Source organism: Manihot esculenta, chromosome 5, assembly GCF_001659605.2.
Source record: "Manihot esculenta cultivar AM560-2 chromosome 5, M.esculenta_v8, whole genome shotgun sequence".
In the NCBI taxonomy this organism is placed as follows: domain Eukaryota; kingdom Viridiplantae; phylum Streptophyta; class Magnoliopsida; order Malpighiales; family Euphorbiaceae; genus Manihot; species Manihot esculenta.
In genome coordinates, this window is record NC_035165.2 from 24,521,426 (window position 1) to 24,532,517 (window position 11,092).

The window sequence follows — 11,092 nt, forward strand, 5'->3', positions numbered from 1 at the left end:
TTTTTTTGAAGATGGAAGAAAAAATATTTTTTTAATTATTTATTATATCTTAAAAATAATATAATTTATTGTTAATTGCTGAGAAAGAAAATATATAGTTAGAATGAATTTAATAGATGAAAGAAAAAGTATATTGAAAAAAAAAATTGATTTTTCTATCATGATTTGTAATTTAATTTGTATTAAAATAATATTTGTAGATATAATTTTTTTATGTCAGTAATTACTCACAAGTGTGATAATTAAAGTTATTTGTGATTTTTTTATTATTCCCCCTCCCCCCCCCAAAAAAAAAAAAAAACATATGTTCTTAAGCCTACATTCAGTAATCAGTAGCAGAAAACGAGCGAAGATGAGGGTTTATCTCGAGATGGCAACAATCAACACATTAAAAGAAAGCCAAAAACAGGGAGTAATTGCCTAATCAAGTTGGTCATTAATGGGTTTTTCAAGTTTTCACGTCTCTCTGTTGGTGAAGACCATGTGGAGAATGCAAATTGCAATGCCAGGATAAGAGAACGTGGGAATAATTGAATGAGCGTCAGAATTCTACAGAGTCTTGCAGATGATAATTCAATAAAAAAATAAAATACAATTGGTTTCCATGTTTCTTTCTTCTTGCAGAGTCCACATGCGAGGTTTCTTGTATTAAAACCAAGTCTGGTCCCTTATTTATAGAGCCACTTCTGTGCTTTCAAATGCCAATAAATGTAAATACACATCTCCAATATTCACCTTCCATTCTCCATTGTCTTCACATTCATCTTGCTGAGAAAAATGGCAAAGCTGGTCCTTTCATTGCCAATCTTGCTCTGTTTCTTAGCCATTAACGTTGCTGCCTTCACTCCTTCTGGGTGGACCAAAGGCCATGCAACCTTTTATGGAGGAAGTGATGCTTCAGGAACCATGGGTATGCAGCAATTCCACTTGAATTTTTCTGGGTTCTTCACAGTTTCAGGGAATGATTAAGCTAACATGATTGTTTGGCTGCAGGTGGAGCTTGTGGATATGGTAACTTGTATGCAACTGGGTATGGAACCAGAACTGCTGCTTTAAGCACTGCTTTATTCAACGATGGAGCTTCTTGTGGACAGTGCTACAAGATCATATGTGATTATCAAGCTGATCCCAGATGGTGTATTAAAGGCAGATCTGTGACGATTACTGCAACAAATTTCTGCCCACCTAATTTTGCTCTCCCAAACAACAATGGAGGCTGGTGCAATCCTCCCCTCCAGCATTTCGACATGGCTCAGCCAGCTTGGGAAAAAATTGGCATTTACAGAGGAGGGATCGTCCCTGTTTTGTTCCAAAGGTACCAACTTTTTCTTCTTTTCAACTATTTCATGCATGACAAATGAGCAAATCTAATGCTGTGGAGCTTATCTGTGCAGGGTTCCATGCAAGAAACATGGCGGAGTTAGATTCACCGTCAATGGAAGAGATTACTTCGAGCTTGTGTTGATAAGCAATGTGGCAGGGGCTGGATCAATTCAGGCTGTGGATATTAAAGGCTCAAAAACAGGGTGGATGTCAATGTCAAGAAACTGGGGAGCTAATTGGCAGTCTAACGCATATCTCAATGGGCAATCTTTGTCTTTTAGGGTCACAACTACTGATGGGGAGACCAGATTGTTCCCAGACATTGTTCCAGCCAATTGGGCATTTGGGCAGAGTTTTTCAAGCCCAGTACAATTTTAAAATCAAATCATCAGAAGCTTTGGAGTTCAGGGTTTGATTTGGCAGAGGCGTGCTTATAATTTTACTAGAGCAGCCCGCCAGTTTGTTTTCTGTTTCTCAATTCAGCTCTGGCTCTGGAGCAATCAATGAGCCATGAACTCTAAGGCTACTGCTCTGCTAAGCTTTTGTGCCTTTCAAAACCCAGAAAGTGCAGAGCTTGATACACAATATTTGGTGAGAATTTTCGGAGTTTGCTGCAGAATAAGAAGCGCAATGAAATTGCTGCTTAAGCATTCTTAGAATTGATTTCCATTAGCTTTGTAATATGATTATTATTATTATATTGTTTAAAAAAAATCTACCCTTTATGTGCTTGTAAAATGAATGGTTGTTAAGGTTATTATTATTATTTTTTGATTGCATTTCCAAGATTTAGAGAGTAAAAGCAAGAAGAGGATCTATATGATAGAAAGCAAAAAGCTCAAAGAATGCAAAAATCCCAAATCATATAAGCAAACTAACTAAACCACCCAAACCAACCACACAATCACAGACCCACCACCATAATCGTTGAGAGCAGTGCAAAACCGCCACGACGGCTAGTATAAATGCAGCTTTATCCAAAAAAGAAAAAAGATAAACAGAAAACCTAGCAGCAAAAAGCAAAAACAGAAAAGATTCATGGTGAAACAAAAATAAGAATTATTCTAGACAACCAAAAAGTAGCACATCCAGGGCGGAAACGTGGCACAGTTGAAGTCCTGACAATAGCTTTCAGAAGTGATAGTCATAGAACGGTGCGGTTTCGAAATGCTAACGTCACACAGGCCCTCAGAAAGGCAAAATTAGAGTAACCCCAAACTCAGGTCACAGAAATCCCTCCCTAATAAGGGTTGAAGACCTGAAAAACAAAAAAAGCAAAAAAAGCAAAAAACAACAACACAACAAACAAAATCGCCACCATGTCCATCAATGGCAAAGGAAAAATAAGAGAGATGAGGCAACAAAACTATAAAAAGACACTATAAACTTTCTCCTGTCCGAAGGCAGAGGAAAACAAAACCAAACCACTCAAGAAAACTAGGCAATAGCAACCACCGGAATTCGATAGTCTATGTTTCTCTCTATGAAAATGGAGGTAGATGGATAAAGTATAATGCAATAATTTATCAGAGAAGATCCTCAGGTGCTGTGTTTTTGTTGGGAAAAAAAAAAATAGTGCATTCAATTGTGAGTTCCCAGGGTCTTGTTCTCATCCTTTAAAAACAAAATTCCCTTCAGTGCCCGCCGAACAATGACTGGCCTTGTGCTTTTTTTATGATTCCAGTGCAGTAGCAAAGGCAGGCCACAAGTTTCAATGAAAATGTTGAAGCCCATCCTGACAGAGATGAGAGATCAATCCCCATTTACTTAATTTTCTTTTTCATATAAGTCCACTTCATGTTAACTGATCACTGAACTCTCTCTGAATTTCTCATCCTCGGGCTGCATCAGACATACTTCTGAGTTCTGACCAGATTTGGTGTCTATATTCTTATTTTATTTGTTAATTTATTATTGTTATTCAATCAGGAAAATGTTATATCTGTGTATTAGAAAAACTGCAAATGAGTCTGCCCATATAGCTCATGATTTTTATTAATATATCAGTATCTTTTAATTTTAAAATAAAATTATAATTTTAAAATTGCATAAATTAATTACAAATAAGTATTTTAATTATTTTATATTAGCTTAAATATAAGAGGGATTAATTAGTTAATAGTTTGAATTTTTTTTAAAAAAAAAAGTTAACAATTTGAAAAAATTGAGATTATTTAATGTTTTTTTCTAAATATAAGGGATTATAGTAGTTATTTTCATTAGAATATAAAGATTAAATAATATTTTTTTCATGTTGACACCCATTATTTTACTTTAAGAAAATTTGTATTCTACCTAATTAAAATGGAAGCTGGAAAGAGCTTGACCAAACTTAAAATTATGGTAGAAAACCTTTATTAGTTCAACCTCATCTACCAAACATATTCTTTCAAAGCTTTTTTGTGTTGCTTCATTTTTAATCAGGCTTAAACAAATTAGTCCAAGCTGCGGCTGATTCCACCTCCCCTTTTTATAATTTTTTCAATTTAATTTACTTCAATTGGTGTTTAAATTCGAGATCTCTCGACTCGAAACATATCTCTAATTTTGATTGGTGTTTAAACTTGAGATCTCTCCACTCGAAACATAACTCTAATATGCGAAAAATTAAATCTCATTTTAACTTCAAGTGCTTCCATCATGATAGTAATCCTAGAATTCTTTTGTTACATCCTAACACAAAATATTTCTATTTGTAAATCAAATAAACTATGCACTCTTGTGAAGATCAGCACGGATGGCCATAATTTAGTACTAATTTAAAATTTATATTAAATCGATTTAATTTGTTTCGAAATAAAAAAGTTTAACTTAATAGAAATTTAAATTAGAATCAAATTGAAATTGATTAATTTACTCTGATTTAATTCAATTTGAAAGTATTTATTTCTTTTTAAAAAATTTTAATTATTAAATTTGATCGAAATCGAAGCGAAACTAGAATTTGGAACAACTTGTTTTAGCTAGTTTTTTTAAACCAATGAACCAGAACAGGTAGGGTGAGCATTCGGTCAGTTCGGTTTAAAATCGAACCGAACCGAATAAACCGAAAACCAAAATTTTAGTGTTTATGAAAACCGAACAGAATCGATTTTAGTCAGAAACCGAATCGAACCAAACCGGTCTGATTCGGTTCGATTCGGTTCGGTTTGATCGGTTTCGATTTTTAATAATTTTTTTATTTTTTACACTTTATTTTTAATATTTTAAAATTTAATTAAAATATTTTAATTTTGATATGATTTAATTTCTCTATATTATTGAAAAAATATATTATTATCACTAATCGGTTCGATTTTTTCGGTTTTTTTCTGATCAAAACCGAACCGAACCGAAATAACCGAAATTTCTGAAATTAAAAACCAAAGCGAAATGTATAAAAAACCAAACTAAATTTTCAAATCGATTCGATTCGGTCGATTTTTTCAGTTTGAACCGAATACTGCGCACCCCACTTCTACACCAATGGCTATACCTAATCAAGATAACAACCAAAATGAACATTGCTTTTCACTAAAATAATACAAGTGATGCATGGCTTGTCTTTTTATGTGCATGCTTCAATGCTACTCCACTTACATTCTTGATCACCAAATGTTCTAACAACCGCATCCACAGCCCTAACTAATCCAATCTCTCTAACTCTATCTCCATCCTTAACATGTTCTATAAATGCATATCTTGAATCTTGCAGATAATTAAGCCTCAGTTTGATTCAAAATTTTAGACTAACTAATATGGCAGCTGCCTTTGTGGCTCTTGCTCTTGTGCTGGCCCTTGTGATTTTTCCCATGGCTTCTCCTGTGGGTGCACTCAGCTTCAACTACTATGACCACACCTGCCCTCAGCTCGAGTCCACTGTTACTAGTGCCGTTAAAAAAGCTATGATGAATGATAAAACAGTTCCGGCTGCACTGCTTCGGATGCATTTTCATGACTGTTTTATTAGAGTATATAATTGTTTTACCATTTTGTTTCTAAAGTTCTTGAAAGTTGACAGTAGTTTCATGCAAATTCTTACGAGTTTATACATATATTGTTAAGGGTTGTGATGGTTCTGTGCTCCTGGAATCGGAAGGAAAGAACAAGGCAGAGAAAGATGGGCCTCCTAACATTTCATTGCATGCTTTTTATGTTATTGATAATGCAAAGAAAGCAGTGGAAGCTGAATGCCCTGGCTTGGTTTCCTGTGCTGATATTTTGGCTCTAGCTGCCAGGGACGCTATCGCTTTGGTTAGTTCCAACACTAGTATTAGGAGATAATACTTATCTGAATTTGGTCCAACCAAATACAAATAAGTGAATTTTTATGAAAAAAAAAAAAAAAGATGCGAAGATCTATAATAGACCAAGTCGACCTAAGAATTTCCACTGCATTAGTATTTTTGACTTGTTGGAATGTTCTATATTTGTTTATGACAACCTTTGTAATGGTCCCATTTTGGTTTGGCCTTGTGTAACAGTCTGGAGGTCCCAATTGGGATGTGCCCAAAGGAAGAAAGGATGGAAGAATTTCAAAGGCAAGTGACACCAGGCAATTGCCGGGTCCCAACTTTAACATTTCTCAATTACAGCAAAGCTTCTCTCAGAGAGGACTTTCGTTGGAAGATCTAGTGGCTCTCTCAGGTAACTTCAGCAATAAACTTAATTAACCATTGCATAATGAGAAGATACATTAAAAGGGAAAAAAAAAATTTACATGTGTGTAGGGGGTCACAGTCTTGGATTCTCCCACTGTTCTTCCTTCCAGAACAGAATCCACAACTTCAATTCCAGTCTTGACATCGACCCGACATTGAACCCATCATTTGCAGCGAGTTTAAGGAATGCATGTCCCATGCACAACAAGGTTAAAAATGCTGGTGCTACGTTGGATTCATCGACGACAATATTCGACAACGCTTACTACAAGCTACTTCTCCAAGGCAAGAGCCTTTTCTCTTCGGATCAATCCCTACTCACAACCCCAAAAACCAGCGCTTTAGTTTCCAAGTTTGCGAGCTCCCAGCAAGAGTTTGAGAAGGCCTTTGTGAAGTCCATGATCAAGATGAGTAGTATAAGTGGTGGTGGACAAGAGATTAGGCTAGATTGTAAAGTAGTTAATTAGGTGATGTTTGTTTTGCATGAAAGAATTCTAGCTAGTGTCTGTAATTTCTTTGAGTTTGTGGAGTTTCCGGCCGTCGAAGTGGACGGCCACACAATTGTTACATTGTTTCTTCTGTGATTGTGATTGATTGATTGAAATCTGACAGTGAAATTGTTCTGTTTTTTTCTGCGAGTTCAAGCTAAGAAACCCATAACAGGGCAACACCACAGCCGTCGGGAACAGGAAGACTCACCTAATCTTCGTCTGTTTTGGACTTCAATTCAGTGAACAACCAAGAATCAAACGTTCAAGAAACCTCACTACAAGGTAAGATAGACCAGAAACAAGAACCAAAACAGGTACCCAGTGATTGAATTCGAACAAGAGCCAGTTGATGAAGAAAAGTTGCATAAGCTCTTCGTATTTTTCTCCGGTTATAGATTTACTCTGTTTTCTTGGTTAATGCTCACTATGCATAAGCCTTGAGCAAATATGTGATTTTATCCTCCAACGTCAATCAGACACCCAAATAGGGGGGGGGGGGGGGGGATTAGAAACTAAAGAGGGGAGACTGGGAAAAATTTTAAACAGGATTATAAATTTCTTTTCTAAAAAAGTTTTATGTACAAATGCAATATTGGGTTCTATAACAAATTACTAATTTGGCACTGAAAATGCCATTTTGTTTTGGCAATAATTGAAACAAAACTACTCAGGCTAAGCACTGAGCCACCCACCAAGGAAAAGAACATCCTCTGTCTGAAGATTCCCAAGCCCATTTATTGTCTAGTCTTCCCAAGAATTTTTTGCTAAAAAAACAAAAGATGTATGATTATCAACAGCATTATTTTTGTGCAACCATTATCTCTTGAATAACAAGCCTTCTGGATCTGTTTATAGTATGAAAACAGAGATAAATATGTTCTTCAAGCTCATCCATCTGCTCCTGATAATTAGAATCATGCAAATGAAACTCTTTAACAACTTCCTTCACTAGCTCAGTATTTCCACTCACAACACACATATCAGCAAGAGCCTTCTTGTGTTCTAGCTCTTCATATAAACTCCTCACTAACCTACCCACTGTATCAAAATCATTGATCATTATAAAAGTTCCTTTAGCTGCTACATCAAGCTGTGCACACAGTTTTTCAAGCAAACTTGTCTTCATCCCTCCTTGAAACAACTTCATTTTCTTTCTGAACAAACACAATAAGCAAGCCACAAGTCCTGGTGCTGCTACAATGCCAACTATCCCATGAACTGCAATCACTAGCATTGCAATTAAGATCGCAGTATGTGAAATCACAAGACAATATCCGCCAACCTTCTTGTAGATTCTGTTAAATTTTGCTTTCCTTCTGATCTTTCTCAGCTCTGAAGTCATTCTATGGAGCAATACCAGGTTGTTATCATGAACATCTCGGAATTGTAATGGGGCGACGAATGATAAAGGATTTCTGAGCATTGCATATGCAGAAAGCTCTCCCAATAATTTTCCATAAAATTTATCTGTGTAATCTGCAGAATCCTTTACCCTTTTACTTAACTTGATTACCCTTTCAATTCTTCGGTAATTAACACGAGTTTGATGGATGCTACGAAGCAGCAAATCACAAAGATTACATGCATCCAAGCTGGCTTCAAAATAATCTATCAGAAAGCGATGGAACTTCATGCTTTGTGTCATTTCCGTTAACGTTTGTTGCTTCTCTGGCTCAAAGAGATAATCAGCGAGATGGATATAAGAAGGAACAGATGGAGAAGAGGGGAGTTTATCAACTCCATCAACGGATTTTCTTCTAAGTTGGTCATGAATCTTGCTCCACAATTCTTCGTAAGACTGTGTCCTGAAAGCTTCCTTGTACTCTTCATTCACGTTTAACTTGTTGCTTAAGGCTCGAGAACATTCATCTCGTGCTCTGCCTGAAACAAAAGCAAGCAACATAAAACATCAGGAATGTGAAGATCAAAAACTAAAATCAAACAACCTGTAAGAGCTTAAAGATTCAATCCTTGTAAAAATGTGGGGAACCCAGAAAAAGAAAATGGGAAGGAGAAGAAATTAAGTACCTGCCCTGGAGAAGGGAGACTTGAACTTGGGCCACGCAAGCTTTTTCATCAGAAACGATAATAATCAAATCACAGAACAGTGAAGAAAATCTTTTTTCTGGTGCGGGAAGAGATTGAATACGTTGATTGAGCGATGTGGATGGAGATTTTATAGGGTGAGGATTTGGCAGTTGAGCTTATAAGGAGCGCCTGAAAAATTGAAATGCTAAATAGCTTAAGACAGAAGGGAGAGTGTTGTGTCTGTGACACGGTGTTTTTATTAAGGTTACGTGTAATGCCATGAGACAAAGCTTGCTTTGCAGAAACAGTATTAGCAGAGAGATGATCTGGTTTTGAAGTTGCTCTTACGCTATTATCTTTTAATTAATTCTAATTTCATTACTTCTCCCTCCCCTTTTTTAGTGGAACAATTTCTGACCACATTCTCTGATTTTTTTATCACTTCACGCTCAAACCATTAACATTACTGTTCAATCTCATCCCTCACTAAACTTCCCAAATCTCCAATTTAAAAATAAATAAATTATATTCTCTGAAAATTTAATTAATAAATAAATATTTTTTATTATGTTTAATTAATATGTTATTTTATAATACAATTGTTTGATCTAATAATGAAAAAGAAATAAAAAAATTATTACATTTAGGACACTCACAGTTTTAATCTGATGACAAGTATATTGGAATAAATATGAGATTTTTAAGATTTTATTCTTTCAATTTCCATTTAAAAAAAAATTTATTGCATTTATGTGACAATGTTTTTTTTTTATGCAAATAATGAAAATCTGTTGCCTAATCATATTTAATTATTTTGGCTCTACATAATTCATTATTGCATTCATTATATCCAGGTAGGCAACTTATTGAGATAACTGTCTCCTTTAGTTTTTCCTTAATCAATGAAGTTATCTTGTAATATTCAAAATTTTTAATTTTAAATGGTAAAATTTTAAATGTAGTATAATTATACTAATCTCTAAAAATCTAAAATTTGACGTTTAATTATAATTATAACCACAATTTTTAATATCATATTTAAATTTTTTAATTTTTTTATAATTATAGTTAATTTTTAAAATAATTTTAATCAATTTTAAATTAATGCAAATCTCTCATTTATTTATTTTTTAAATATTTAGTAATGTATATATATTTTCATTGTGTTTCAAAATGCAAATATTTTTAAATATTAATTATATTATTCGTTTAATAAATTTAAAATATTATTTTTTAATTTTTTATTTAAAAATAAAATAAAAAAACTTTATAGTATATGAAGGTAAAGGCAGGCTGATTTATCTCTAATATAAGCCACAAATTTTTGTTAGGGCTAATGACGTTTTCAGAGCTTTGCTTAATTTTTTTTCATTTGGAAAGCTTAAGCTCTTCCCTTAACCAACCATTTTCAAATAGCCCACACATTATTTTCATCTGATCGTCTTCTCGGCCGCAATTTTTCCTAGAAAATATCTTTAGATTTTCTTGCTTCTACTCCTTTCCATCTTCCCTTTTGGACACAATTATTTCAGATATCATGCAATTTTTATGATTTTAAATTTATCAAAAAAATAATTTGTTAACACAATTTAAAATCTTTATATTAATTACTTTTGGTAAGAATTTTATATAAAATTTTATTATTATTAAATTTTAAAAAAATATATAAATCTTATTAATATATATGTTATTTTATTTAAATTATTATTCACGTACGATTTATTTATAGAAAATAAACGGGCACCGAGTATTATTTTTATGGGAAATTGAGTTTATAATTAACTAAATTATTGAATTAATGGATGCAAATTAAAGTATTTGTTAGTTTGCAAGGGATTGAAGGTCCTTTTGCCACGTGTTATTGAGGTTTTGTAGAGTTGGCTACCTTCCCCATTTGTGTTTGCTACCACTAAAAACGTGGCAATGATTAGATAAGAGTTTATTCTAGGAAGTTGTACAAAGTTCTAGGCAGCCTATACCCAATCATGAAAATTGTTAGGGAAATTCCATTTATTCAGCAAAAAGAACAATATTATGTTGGATTATTCTAGAAAAAAAAAATAATATGTTCAAATTTTTTGAATTTAAACAATTACTTTAATTTTTAATTTCAAGATTTTTTTATATATATTTTCTAAATATTGAAGAGTTTGTTTGAATATAAAAATATTTGAAAGAATTATTTAGTTGTTAGATCAAAATATTAAAAACTTAAATAGACTTTTTTTTATATTTAATACAAGTTAAAATTTATGTAAAATTAATTAAATTGTATAATAAATATATAAATTTAAATATAATTATTTAATCGAACCGAAATCGGCTCATAGGCTATAGCCAAAACTAGCAACGATTAATGATTGCACAAAGAATAATTGAAGGATATAAGAAAAATAAAAAAAGAAAAGAAAAGGAAAAGTAAAGAAAACCATTGATATGCTTGCAAATGGCGGCTAAAAAAGAAAAGAAAAGAAAAAGAAAACAAATACTAATTATGAAAATATCTTAATAATTCTGATGGAATTCAAATAATTAAGCATCATGATATTCAGGGAAATAATTAAATAAATTAAAATAAAAAAAAGTTCTTTTTTAGCCTACACTCAGCAA

General features: G+C 33.1%; 3 protein-coding genes across 3 annotated transcripts; 2 read left to right on the plus strand and 1 right to left on the minus strand.

The window, feature by feature from the left end:
* Positions 1-675: 675 nt before the first annotated feature.
* Positions 676-2,109, plus strand: LOC110615078 (expansin-A11). Its single transcript, XM_021756784.2, has 3 exons — positions 676-910; positions 994-1,315; positions 1,395-2,109. Exons 1-3 carry the CDS (start codon positions 778-780, stop codon positions 1,699-1,701), a joined length of 762 nt encoding a protein of 253 aa, XP_021612476.1. The 5' UTR covers positions 676-777; the 3' UTR covers positions 1,702-2,109.
* Positions 2,110-5,013: 2,904 nt separating this feature from the next.
* LOC110616106 (peroxidase 64) lies at positions 5,014-6,602 on the plus strand. The gene is made up of 4 exons (XM_021758429.2): positions 5,014-5,273; positions 5,368-5,556; positions 5,787-5,949; positions 6,033-6,602. Exons 1-4 carry the CDS (start codon positions 5,061-5,063, stop codon positions 6,428-6,430), a joined length of 963 nt encoding a protein of 320 aa, XP_021614121.1. The 5' UTR covers positions 5,014-5,060; the 3' UTR covers positions 6,431-6,602.
* A 401-nt stretch (positions 6,603-7,003) lies between these two features.
* LOC110616311 (UPF0496 protein At1g20180) lies at positions 7,004-8,740 on the minus strand. The gene is made up of 2 exons (XM_021758698.2): positions 8,483-8,740; positions 7,004-8,335 (listed from the first exon to the last, which is right to left on the minus strand). The coding sequence occupies exons 1-2, from the start codon at positions 8,529-8,531 to the stop codon at positions 7,254-7,256; spliced, it is 1,131 nt and encodes a 376-aa protein (XP_021614390.1). The 5' UTR covers positions 8,532-8,740; the 3' UTR covers positions 7,004-7,253.
* Between the last annotated feature and the right edge of the window lie 2,352 nt (positions 8,741-11,092).